A 12408-nucleotide genomic window follows, 5' to 3' on the forward strand; every position below is an offset into this window, starting at 1 on the left:
TGCCTTTTGTGTTAGGGCCTCATCTACTATAAACTTTCAACAGTGTCATCTTGCAGCGAAACATTACAACTGATGAGAACAAAGGGAAATCATTTTGGTGTTAGAGTAGGTCTTAACCAACCAGAGAACAACAAAAAAAAAAACTTCTCAGTGGAAAACAAGGTTAAACTACAGTGTAATCACATTTTTCAATCTCTAAAAGCATTTTAGATGAGTTCAACATATTCTACTGGCAAGTCATTTTTAGGCGTACACAGCCTCCAATAACCATTTATGTTAAGTTGTTATGGAAACAGAAATTGAAGTCCCTGGTGGGTTTAAAACAGTTTGCTACTCTTGTTCACTTTCTAGGCACTTAGACACCATACAGCGCTCATGTCAATAAGCTAAATTTGAAGCTGGAGCTAACAGCTTAGGTTAGCATAAATACCAGAAACGAGGGGAAACTGCAACTTGTCTTTTTTATAGTTTTGGCTTTTGCGCAGCTTAAAAGGTGCATTACGTAAGAACTGGTGACCTTGAATTCATACTCCCTACAAATGGAGGCAGCATATCACCAGAGTATCTACCAACTGCTGTTGACTGTGTTCTATTTATACATCCTTGATTGTAGCTACTGTTATCTTGTTAGCTCAGTTAGCCGTGCAGCTAGCCGGTCTACCAGGGGAGTGCTGTTGTGTACACCACTAGCACAGGGGCTTTGGACCGCTAGGAGAAAGAGGTTTTATTGCTCTTTTTTTTTTTTCATGTTTTGAACTAAAATTGTTACATTTTGCATCTTTAAACCAACAAAAACAAAATGTTCAGAGTTGTTGGCTGGTGGAATTTGTTATCTTTGGAATAAGTGGGACTAAATATCTTGTTGCTTTCTTTTGCAATACCATGATTGATATACTGGTGGAATATTGAAATTTTCATTAAAAACGTTCAGCTTCTCAAAACAGATTCCCCTGATAATTTGACTTATCGTCACTACTGCATAACTCTTTGTGGTGTAAACTTGTCTAAATCTAATTTACACAGATTGAAAAGAGTTGAGCGAGGCATAAATGTATCCTTCCTTTAAACATTTGAACAATTTAAGAACTGTTGTACTTTCTGGCAGTTCAGCCTTTTTGCCAGTTTGTGGCTATTGTACATAGGGATGACGACACACATGGACAAGATGCAGTCAGTTTGTGATAAAGAGGCACAAAGATGAGAGTCTATGCACTTTTTTATACAACGTTTCATCTCAGTTTCTTAAGAATTCTGTGAAACTGACACCACAAAGTGAATAAATCCATAATTCCTGCACTTTGAAGAATGCAAAATAACTCAAAAAAAGCAGTTAGACTTCTTCAGATATTGTGATGTATCATTGGATGAATGTCTAGCAATGTGTGAATGGCTATATCATGATACTATTGTTATCATGGACAACTCATCTTTAAGTTACTCTGATTCCCACCCCTACTTTGAACAGAGCCAGAATAGCTGTTTTCCCCTGCGTCCAGTCTTTTTACTAAACTACAGAAAGTGAGGCGCCTCCTTGTTTGTTTTCTTTTTATTTTCTCAATTTTAATCCTCGCAGCCTTCTGTGACTCACATTCTGAAGTGTTAGCATGGGGCACCGGACCAAAGCTGTGCAGGGTACACACACAGATGATTCTGATGTTTGTGCTGTTATGGCTTGCTGGGCAAGTTGACTAAGAGGCCAAATCTCTGACAAACTTGGTGTACTTCCTTTGAACTTGCATATTTACACCCGTCTGTGCCCCTGTTAGTGGGCTTGCACAAATGCATCAGACCGTTCTCACTGCGAGAGCATAGTTGTGAGCTATCACCATCAACAGTGGTAAATAATTGAGTAAGCTACTTGTCATGCTGCATTTGCAGAGCAGAGAGCGGAGAGAGCCCCGGGAACCTCGCAAATAAACTAAGACCAAATGAATCATCCGTCAAGCAACAACAAGGTGCAAACATGGCTTGTGTGCATGTTTGCACCTTGTGTGTGTGGCAAGTGGGGCACTCGGCTTAAATGCACATGAATGAACGACACTAGAATTTAAACGGTGACAAGTGTGTGTTTGCGCGTGCACAGGATGTGTGTGTGGCTACAAATCTGTGAGGCGTGTGTAGGCGTGCATCTGTGCAGAATGTCACAGAGGATTTGTGTGTGTGTGTGTGAGCGCAATATGTTACATAATCCAACTCACACACTCTTCCTCTTGCACCAAATGAACCAGTTTCTGCAGAATCTCATCCAGCACCCTGAGGAGGCAGAGAGAAGAGGAAAACATTCATCATCAGTATCATCTTCGCCACCATCTGTATAGCTGGTTCCCCGCGTGCTTCGTACCTGCCCTTGATGTTGAAGTTCTTCCCCAGCATCAGGTGTTTGAGGGAGGGGTGCCTGGAGAATGCTGGGATGACAGCCAGCAAGTCAGCATCCAAACCTGCACATGACACGACACACACACACACACACACACACACACACACACATCAGGGGAGTACAAGGTGCAACGCCAGCAATACTACACACTCCATGGAGCCTTTTGTGAAATCTCACTTGTAGGTAGATGTTTAATTACAAGCTTGTCAGCAATCACACGAGACAACAGGCATGAAACGTCGAGTTAATATAAATTAAGTTAATATAAAAAGGTGAGATATTAACTGAAATATTAAACTGAAGCAGTCACATTTTTAACTACAGAGAAATGAGAATATCTGGGTTGTCATACCAGTGACTCACTATTTACTGTGCCAGGTGCGAACATTTCTGGCTTCAAAAGCTCAATTTTGTCTCATGGTCTCTTTTGGAACAAAATCTCACTGCCTACTGAGATTCCAAAATACTCCCAATTAACCCCCCACCCATCCCCCACTCACGCCCACTCACATTTACAAAAGCTCAAGGATGGAGGATTCTGCTAAAAGGATGTAGTTACCATGGCAAGATATCCCAGCCACAAAGACCGAAACAGCTCATTCAGTGACCAAGAATATCTCTGATTGAATAAGCTTCATGCCTCTAATGAGAAATGACCTTATTCTTGTGGCAATGACAGGAAATTATGCCATGACAGAGCAGGAGAGGCACATTAATGTTTCCTCTAATACTACTAGATTTTATTAAACTAATAAAATGCTTAATGGCTGTTTAGGAAGTGAGGCAGTGGTCATCTGGTGGCTCATTTTAGTGAGTGGGAGGTGGTTGGAAGTATAAATGGTAGAAAAAGGACTCTGTCTGGAATATATGCCAAGATGTGCATTTGGTGAAGTTCAGTGATTGAGGCTCCAATGAATGCTAGCAAGCAGCAATGTTAGTTCATGTGAAGAGAACTCTGACAGAACTTTAGTTGAAAATCTGTCATCAATTTTGTTACTTTCAAATAAAGCTGTTTATTCAGATTTATCATGGAGACAGCACACGCTCCACTTACACTTGCATGAGGGGATAACTGGGGACACATGATATAACAGGCCAATAATTTATCAGAAAATGTATATTATTGGATATTTATCTGTATTATTTGTAAAATTGGCTCTGTTTATTGCTATTAATCATTTCATTACAGAGTTTATCCTTTGTGTAGACCCCGGGAACAGTGGTTGTGCTTTAGGGCATAGCTAATGGGGAGCCAAATTGCTCCCACTGACTAACAAGCGCAGCATCTATACACTCTGATACAGTTAAAGTTGGTTTGCAATTCGCCAATAAACACAGAAGAAACAGGAGAGGGAGAAGAAGCAGCCTGCCAGCTGACTAGTAACATCCAACCGTATTCATGTTTTTGAACAGCTCTGACAGTTCTCACTATTCCTCTGCTGATACATTAATGTTAACATGTTTCCAGATGTAGCTCCATCATCTCCCCCCACTGCTCCTCATGTGATTAGTTTAATTGGTATTGTTGATTAAACTAAGCTTTAATGTTCATGTATGTTTACTGAGGGGATTTAGCACTCCCAACAGAATCCTTATTGCTGCTTGGATTCATCTGAGATTCCTCAAAGAGCAGAGCCCTCTCTCACAGATTTAGCTGTACAAGCATTTGCTATACATGATCAAATCCTTGACTTACTTCAGTGTCTCTGACTATTTTTTGATGTGGCGTTAGTAAAAACATTTCACAGATGAATTTATAGAGTTAAAAGACCTTTAAATACATTTGTTTCTCATGAGACTTTTATGCAGTCCCACTCCTTTAAAGGTAGAGATGCACAGATCGATTGACCAGTGACCAGTGACCAGTGACTGGTGACAGGTGACAGGTGACAGGCATTTTCAGCATGATGAGCCATGTCCAGTGACTGGCCGATCAGCCTCAGATCATTTTGATTCTGTGCTGAAAATGTACACACACGTCATCTGCCCCCCAACGGGACTGCGAGCCCGAACTGAAAGATTGTTTATTTCACCTGATTTATGTGCACCTCCTTTATTTCTCCTTTTCTCTGCTGCCTGTCTGTGTGTTTCACCGTGGGTGCTGTGTTACCTACAGCATGTTAGATACAGTGGGATATACTGCAATTCATTTTTAGTTGGATGTTCTTTGTACAAAAAAACGCTCTGTCCAGTAGCAGAGCACTTGAGATTTCCTTCAGTGAGAGTGAGAGACGGTCCTGCAACCTTGTGCAGTTTAGGAGAAAATGTAACAGTTATTTAATTGTTTGCGTATGCTGTCAATTATTATTAAAACTGGAATTGGACAAGAAAACTGCAATCGGTGCATCTCTATTAAAGGCTATCCTTTAAAGGGATACTCCAACAAATCAGTATTACACTTCAATTCAAGAAATTTATGAAAAATTGTCAAGCAGCAGAGGCTGAGATGTCCTGACAAAGTAATCTCTAGTATGAGTCAAGCTCCAAAACGCTGGATCCTAGCCATTGGAAATAAAGCATTGTCTAAAAATGGCTGCGATCTGCCCTGCAGCCATTTTTAGACGATGCTTGTATTTCCAATGGCTGAGACACAGCACGTTCCAGCAGCGTCCCAGATGCGGCCCTCCGCTCTGCTCCGCGGAGAATACGCGTCAAAATCAAAGAAAAATTATGAAATAAACACAATCTGCGCAAGACAACAACATCAGGCAGGCATGACGCCCTGCTTCTGAATGCTCCCAGTGGGATATGAAGCTGTGTGGAGGACAAGACAAAACAGCGTCGGACAATGCAGGTAACACAGATGTGCCCAGTGGAATCGAGGGGTAACTCAGGCTTCCTGATAAGTTTACATCTTAAAGGAATAGTTCACTCTAGAACGAAATTCAGTCATTATCGACTCACCCTCATGCTGATGAGAAGTCTGATGTAGTTTCTTATTCTTCAAAGTGCAGCTGGAGACCCGCGGGGGTACCCTCCTGCAGCAAAAATCCATATAACGGGCGTCAATGTGCCCGAGACGAAAAGGTCCATAAAACTACACAAAAATTTTGTAATATTCCTCCATACTGCTCGTCCGCTGCAATCCAAGTGTCCTGAAGTGGCGACATCCAGAGTTTACTCGAAACATTGTCATTTAGTACATTTTTCTAGCCTAAACAGTCACTATACTATATTTGCCTGGAGGCACGCTCCCGCATGCACGCGAGTCTCCCTCACAGCGGTTTGCACTACGGAAGCCATGCCAGACAAGATCAACAGAACTCGCGATAGATACACACCGGTATTTACATCCAGCTGTGAGCGACCGAGCGACACACAAACACAAGAGGGATCTGCCTGCACTAGTGATTTGAAACTTTGAAACTCGAGGCTTCCGTAGTGCGAGCGGCTGTGAGGGAGACTCACGTGCACGTGGGAAAATGTACTAAATGATGTTGTTTCGAGTAAACTCTGGATGTCGCCACTTCAGGAAACTTGGATTGCAGCGGACGAGCAGTATGGAGGAATATTACAAAGTTTTTATGTAGTTTTATGGACCTTTTCGTCTCGGGCACCATTGACGCCCGTTATATGGATTTTTGCTGCAGGACGGTACCCCCGCGGGTCTCCAGCTGCACTTTGAGGAATAAGAAACTACACCGGACTTCTCATCAGCATGAGCGTGAGTCGATAATGACTGAATTTCGTTCTAGAGTGAACTATTCCTTTAAGTCGAGTAGTCCTTCACATGAGGAGTAAACTGAACTTTGTGTGTAAAATCTGTGGAGTGGACCTCTTGGAATAAGCGGGTTGTTACGCCAGATTTAAGTTTTCTCATGAAGGCGGTTGAGGGAGTGTAAAAGGGAGCTTGTGCTCGGATGGTTGAACATGTCTGTCACAGCCGGAAAAAAGTCTTATTTTGACTGGCACAAGCAAATCCAGCTGTTCCACTTTTCAATATTTTGATGTGATAAACGACATGTTGGGGCATGTTAAGTATGCACAGCCGTGTAAACGGCTTACTAGGAATAAGGGCAGAAATCAAATAAAATGATGCATTTCAAATTAACATGACATTTGCAGACTGTGATGACCAGGACTGACAGGATTTCAAATCGTCTGCATCAGTTAAATTTAAATGTGTCCTAATCTAAAATACACAACTACAAACTATCTCAGTCTGTCCCCTGTGGGTGAGTGTGCAGGCGTTGTCTCTTACCATTATCAGAGATGTCTAGAGTCCCCACGCATGAAACTCGAGGAAACAGCTCCTGAATCACCCCGGCACCTGCTGACCTCAACTGTGGGAGGAAGACAGAGAGGAGCGGGGCATGATGGGGTAGCTCGGAGCGTTAATCTATGAAGAAGATGAGTGAATATACCCAGAGCAGCACAGACCGACAGAGCGTACCTCACAGCTGCTGATGTCCAGGTGTAAATCAGTGATATGAGGGTTATTGGACAGACCTAGGAACAGAGCCCTGAAGGGAAACACAGGCAGGGTTGGATGGGAAGAGCAAGATAGAAGAGGAAAGGGAGAGAGAAGGAGAGATTAGTGGAAAATCAAACAAGGAAAGAGAAGTGAACAGAATGATGGGTAGATAAGAAGAATCGGGAGCGAAACAAAGGGCAATTAATGGGCAAAGTAGAGGCGAAAATGAAAAGGTGAAAAAAAGAGAAAAAAGAAAGATCAATCCCACATAAATCCAATTGCTTCTTTTCCTCCCACTAACAACCTGAACAGATGATCCGACCCCTCCCTGCCAGCCATGCGTTCTCCTCTGCACACCTAAAAGTTTTAGAGTCATCTTAAAGGATTTAGAGAAAAGTAGCTTAAAAAGAAGATTCATAGCTCAGAAACACCGCAGCAGAAATCACCTTAAAAACCTTCAGCATTCATTCAGGAGAAGTGGCCAATTGTTGCTGACGCGCGCACACACACACACACACACACACACACACACACACACACACACACACACACACACACACACACACACACACACACACACACACACACACACACACACACACACACACACACACACACACACACACACACACACACACACACACACACACACACACACAGCTGGATGCAGAGAGGAAAACTGCATTTGCACATCAAGGCTCTGCTGGAGGTTGTTCGTGTGCACTGAACACACATTTAAAAGTTATGCACCATGAGGAGGTAATGAGGAGAAGTGCTAAGTGGGGAGCCCGCTCTGTCCATTTTGGCCGAGATCCATCATGCAGCACACAATCATCTCAATTGTTGGCAGTTTGCTTTGTTTACTCGACTATTGATTGTGTTTCTTTGGCTGTGAGAAGCTAACAGCAGGCTACACACCTAACAGAGAAACACTAGTATAGCAATATCCCATTCAGCCCCGGAGGGAAACATGCTTTTTTGCTTGGCCGCTCTCTGAGCCGGTTTAGCGACAGATCTCCTGAAGCTGGTAGAGAAACAGAGTCCTGCACAAACACACGTCAGCACAGTGGATGCCGGCCAACACGGGGGGCTTCAATCTATCTGTGTCCTCTGATTGAAGGCCAGTCTACTAACATCACAGAAAATGTCTCCGCCGTCGAGGAACAGCGTTTGAAACCTAATGCGGGCCTCGACGATTAAATCTCACTGATGGCTTGGATGCGAACTGCGCTCCGTATGGTACAAGCTATTTTAGTACTGAAGCCTGAAACAAAGAACAACTGAAAAGTAACATCCCTGTGTGCTGAGAGGCTCTGCTTCTACTGACGGTGGAATATAGCACTGTCCTCTCAAGGCCACCGTTCATCAGCTATGCATTAAGGAGCACAGGCTGGGTAACGCTGGAATAATGCATGTGAATTCTCAAATATCTAAGAGTCTCATCTTTAGCTGTTTGCCAAAAGGTTGAATACAAAATTTAAAAGGCATTGTGTGTCATTTAAACAGTGTTTCAAACTAAAGCACCTTACAGCATCGTGAGTGGACACATTTTTAGTACGAGTGGCCCCAGTGGGAATTCATCTCACACTTTAACACTTACACTCCATGTCTGACTAAACATTGTCAGCAGCACAAATGGTTGTTGACTCAGAGAGGCGGCAGCAGTTAAAAAACTGCTGCAAACACTCAAAGAGGTGGGGAGATAGAAACATGAGTCATGTCAGATAAGCTACTGCTATCACAAAAATATTTCAGATCTCCCCCGTTCACTGCCAGACTCACATTTATAAGAGCATACAGCTAAACACTGGCTCCAGCATTACAGTCATGCCTCCTACTTTTCACCTCCGAATTGGCTTGTTTCAGTTATTAATTGGATTATTTTATGGATTTCACTTACTCCTACTCTGTGTGAAATTCATTACAAAAATGCTGGAGGACGCATTGTAACAATTAAAGGATTTTTTTAATTCACTTGTTTAATGATTTCAAGCCCTGTATAATAGTCCCCATTCCAATTAGGACTAATCATAGTAAAATATGCATCTATACTGACTTATATTAACATATATCATAACATACTTTCTGTTTTTGCTCCTCAGCAGTGAGTTTATGGCATCTTTCTCACATAATATCGGTAGAATATTACAGGACAGATTATTGTGTATATTATCGCACCCTCTTGGCTTTTAATGCAGTTTATTTTGCCAGCTCAGAGCGCTCACCCTGTCCAGAGGTGCTCCAAATAAAGAGGAAGTGATTGTTTGCCAGTTGGCCGTCACAGGTGGTGACACACAGGCTGATCACTGTCAGTGGAATATCCATCACATAACCACAGCAAGTCACAAGTAATGTGGCAGCAAATACAAACAAAAATAGAAGATGAGTGAGTGCTACAGGGACCATCCACTGACTATATTTAGTGGCTTGGCATTGTCGTCAGGGATGTCCTGATTCAGCTTTTTGTCTACCAATACCAACTCCCACCCCTTTAGGGTATTTGTTAATTCTGTAGTGTATAAACTATCATGGCCTCACCTATTGCTTTGGGGCCAGAAGTGACCATATTTGGACAAGACGGTGGAGCTGGGAACTAGAAAAATTGCTGCTCCTCTATTCTAATTGTTTCTGAGTACCTGTGGACACGTCATGGTAGACACCTGACAATCACAAGCTAGCCACGCCATAAAGACAAATATTAAATCTGCTAATCTCATGCATTTAAAACCTCAGTAGCCTGCACCTTAGTATGTAATGTATTGCCCTCTCAATCAATCTCAGTGTAAACCTAAGCAATCCTGATGACATACTATACGTAGGTCCCTGTTTGTGCTGAATTTAAACTTGAATATGTCCTTTGATCCACTTTATATGTGGAATTAACCTGGACTAACTAAATACTGATTGCACAGTGTAATGGCTATAGAGAAATGACACCATCTGCGTACAGATTTGTTCCCCATAAACCTCACTTTTAGTAAGCAGTTTGTTCTGCCACCAGGCTCGATTTTTTCCGGAAAAACCAAGGCTGAATTAAGTCACAAAAGGAGCAAGTCTGCAATTGTGCAACCAAAAAAGGACAAGCCGCTGTTGTACTAGGTCACTATCATAAGATCATGGTCGAACAAACTGGAAAACGGAGGAGGCAAAGGAGGCAAAGATGGAGAATGATCTAGAAACCGAGGTTAAACTAGACTGAGCGGACAGGCATTTGCTCATTTGCACTTTTCATCGCACTGGTTCAAATTGAGATTCTTGCAGTTGTTTTTTGCTTTGGACAGTAGCCGGGCTGCTACTGTTAGCTATGTTGCTAACATTGCGCCAATAGGGAAACATCCTCAGTGGGAGGGAAAGTTGGAAAGTTGTCTATTCTCCGCCTTAATATGCTTCTTGGATTGATTTGTTTATTTTCCACTAACTTATTTATAACTTGATTACAGAGATTGATTTTGAAGTAGCATGACCATATGCACCTGTTACAGCCTTCCAAGGTCTTTTGGGGATCACATCATTATTACAGCTCGGGTACATTTACATATTAATTTCATTCTTTTTTGCTGTATAATCTGATCAGCCTCACTTATTCATATAAATAATGGAACATGCAAAGGGGGTCAAACTGAATGAGGTTACTGTAGGATGAACAGCTGCTCCTTCTTCATCTGTTTGCAGGTCAGAATTTATTTGCATCTTACACATGCTTGAGGAAGTTCAGAGTCTCAGAGGTCCCTTTGAATCCTCGCCCGTGACAGTGACTCACCTCAGTGAATCAGGAGGGACTTTCATCGAGGCCAGGCTGACATGGGTCAGGCTGAATGCTGAGCTGAAGAACTGGCGGAAAGTCGGCAGAGAGTCTCTCGCTTTCCTGGAAAAGAGCAGCGAATAAAAAGAAAAGACAGATTTTAAAGTGTGTAGGAATGGGAGGGTGAGCAATAAAGATGGATACAAATCAGGCGGTAAGACAGGCAAAAAATGAAAGGAGGTGAGAGAAAGACGACAGCAGATAAGAGACGGAGACAGAGGAAGATGGGAGGACTTGATATGCTGATGGAGAGTGACAAGAGACGAATGGAACGACATGAGCGAGAGAGAAAGAAGGCGAAAGCAGACAGATGGCGGCTGTGACATTTAGGTCAGTATTATATCAAGCAGGGACTGTGATAAGGTGGAGTTGGCATTAATTACTGCCAGAAGTTAAAAAGGTAACACTGACCAATTATCCAACCATCTGTTTGGCATATACAGTAGATTAGCCTGTCATCAGAGGAAGGACACAGAATATGTCTGCGTGTACGTACGACATCCATCTGAGACATGACACATAAGGGGACTATCCTCTGCCTTCACAGGATGGATGTACTACACTGGTGCAGATCTGTGTTTAGAACTTGTCAAAGCAGCCAATCTGCCATTTCAACCCCCACTGCACAAATAATTCACCACAGGGGAGGATGAGGAGGGGGTCTGGAAACAGCAGGAGAAAGTGATGGGAGGCAGGGGAGCACAGAGAGACAGAGAGAGAGGGTGAGACAGGGAGGATGAATTCATCTTCCAGAAACATGAGGCTTGTTTTTCCAGGAAAAGATTACCTGCTACCTCTCTTCAGGCGGCTGATATGTTGTTTACTTGAGCAGCACAGAAGCTGTTTTTCACTGCTCTATTTTTTCACCCTCATCCTGATAAATAACTACTATTGTTTCTGAGATGAGCCACTTTGAATGTCATAGTTATACGACGATGACATTCAGCATTTGAGTTCTTCATAGACTACAAAGTCAGTATATCAGTTACTCTATTAACGGGGAAAAAGAGAGAAATCTGACATTTTCAGGTAATTATGCTATGATGTTAGAATTTCATGTAAACCTTTTTGATGGCAGACATTTAGACTCATCATAGCAGGAAAAACACAGGTGTTACTCATTCTGTTTTTGGGTGCTCAGCTCCATAAACGGATTGCAGTCATCAGTGTTACCAAATACTGCCGTGTGCTTTCTGCTATGACATGTTTTCTATCTTATACTTTGGCTGGACTTTTCTTTCTTTCACTACACAGTCAAGATATGGTTGGTCATTTTCACAACACATAGTAGAGCAAAAGAGAAAAACAAGAGTCTACAGCCATACTTGCAGCTTTGTTAGGCGATGCTTAGGACCAACTGTGCTGTAAGCTTAACTAGCTGTTGCTAATTAGCATGACAGTTGGGTGGAATGTTGTTCATTTTGTTGGTCATTTGTAATAAAAAGTGATTAAAACTGAAAAGTTGTGAACCTCTTGGAGTCATGGTATCACCAAAGTCATTTGCCTTCATCCTCTTGGCATTATGATCCTCTGTACAAAATCCCATGCCAAACTAATTTAAGTCTGGACCAAAGTTGTAGACCAACAGCCTGTATGAACATCAGTTCAATTGGCTTTACTGGCATGACATTCTGAATCAAACTTGTTGCAGAGCAAAATGTCACATATAAAGTAGTAGAAAATAATGAATAATTAAAGGAAATAAAAGAAAGAATAAGAATCTTATACTGAAATATGTCTTGCTTTGTGACAAGCAGTACTATATTCTCCTGCCAGTTCTTCTGTAAAGACTTATTCTACCAAAAGAGTTTAAAT

At 42.2% G+C, this 12408-nt stretch overlaps 1 protein-coding gene across 10 annotated transcripts in view; it reads right to left on the reverse strand.

Annotated features, from left to right (window-relative positions):
- carmil3 (capping protein regulator and myosin 1 linker 3) overlaps positions 1–12408 on the reverse strand; it is a 97412-nt gene that overhangs the window by 31223 nt on the left and 53781 nt on the right. For all 10 annotated transcript variants that reach the window (XM_073490469.1, XM_073490467.1, XM_073490468.1 and 7 more), the window contains exons 16-20: positions 10552–10656; positions 6771–6840; positions 6579–6660; positions 2342–2438; positions 2199–2253 (exon numbers count right to left, since the gene is read on the reverse strand). In XM_073490469.1, the coding sequence (XP_073346570.1) occupies positions 2199–2253; positions 2342–2438; positions 6579–6660; positions 6771–6840; positions 10552–10656 (409 nt within the window). The remainder of the gene's footprint in view (positions 1–2198; positions 2254–2341; positions 2439–6578; positions 6661–6770; positions 6841–10551; positions 10657–12408) is intronic.

The sequence above is a fragment of the Pagrus major genome, chromosome 21 (genome assembly GCF_040436345.1).
Source record: "Pagrus major chromosome 21, Pma_NU_1.0".
NCBI lineage: Eukaryota > Metazoa > Chordata > Actinopteri > Spariformes > Sparidae > Pagrus > Pagrus major.